The following is a 718-nucleotide window of genomic DNA, read 5'->3' on the forward strand; positions in this document are numbered from 1 at the left end:
GCACGCAACTCCGAAGGGGCCCAAATCCAAGCAGTGAGCCTGGTGAGGGAAACCGTTAGGAGGAAGGGGGGGAAAAAACCCCCAGCCTGAAATCCCTTGGCTAGGAGCGGGTCCCGTGCAGGCCCGAGGTTAAAGCAAGCCCTGCTTGAGGCGTCGGTCCCCAGGTCGGCCCCAGCCTAAGCCTCCTTGTGCTATAAATACAGCGGCCCACATGCTGCGGAGACATGGTGTTCCCTCCGCTCGCCGGGACAGATAACATGAATTTGCCCTTTAAACGTCCCAAGCCGAAGGCACAGCCCCCGGCCCACCCCTGCCTCCCGGAAGCGCCTTCGCCCCGGTTGCCCTCTGCCGAGGAGGGGGACGGCGAGGGGGTGTCCAGGCACCTGCCCAGCCAATGCGCACGGCGCGCACGGCCCCGGGGTCCCTCCTCCTCTCGCGAGAGACTGGGCGGGGGATATAAGGAGGGCTGCGGGGCGACGCGAGCGGCCCCTTCGCGTCGCGCAGGGACAGAGAGCGGGCGGCCGTGCCTGGCCGGGCGGAGGCGAGAGCGAGAGCGAGAGCGAGAGCGCGAGCGCGAGCGCGGCTCCCGGAGGCTGTGTGCGCCCGGCTGTCACCATGACTGATCACGCCTTGAGCTTCCTGAAGGATTTCCTGGCCGGCGGCGTCGCCGCTGCCGTGTCCAAGACCGCGGTCGCCCCAATCGAGAGGGTCAAACTGC

At 67.8% G+C, this 718-nt stretch overlaps 1 protein-coding gene across 1 annotated transcript in view; it reads left to right on the top strand.

The window, feature by feature from the left end:
• Positions 1-475: 475 nt before the first annotated feature.
• Positions 476-718, top strand: part of SLC25A4 (solute carrier family 25 member 4) — a 4,264-nt gene continuing 4,021 nt past the window's right edge. Inside the window, exon 1 of the mRNA XM_040489922.1 lies at positions 476-718. This exon is cut by the window's right edge and continues 3 nt beyond it. Within this exon, the coding sequence (XP_040345856.1) occupies positions 616-718 (103 nt within the window). The 5' untranslated portion in view covers positions 476-615.

The sequence above is a fragment of the Herpailurus yagouaroundi genome, unplaced genomic scaffold (genome assembly GCF_014898765.1).
Source record: "Herpailurus yagouaroundi ecotype Mexico unplaced genomic scaffold, PumYag 181, whole genome shotgun sequence".
Classification (NCBI taxonomy): Eukaryota; Metazoa; Chordata; class Mammalia; order Carnivora; family Felidae; genus Herpailurus; species Herpailurus yagouaroundi.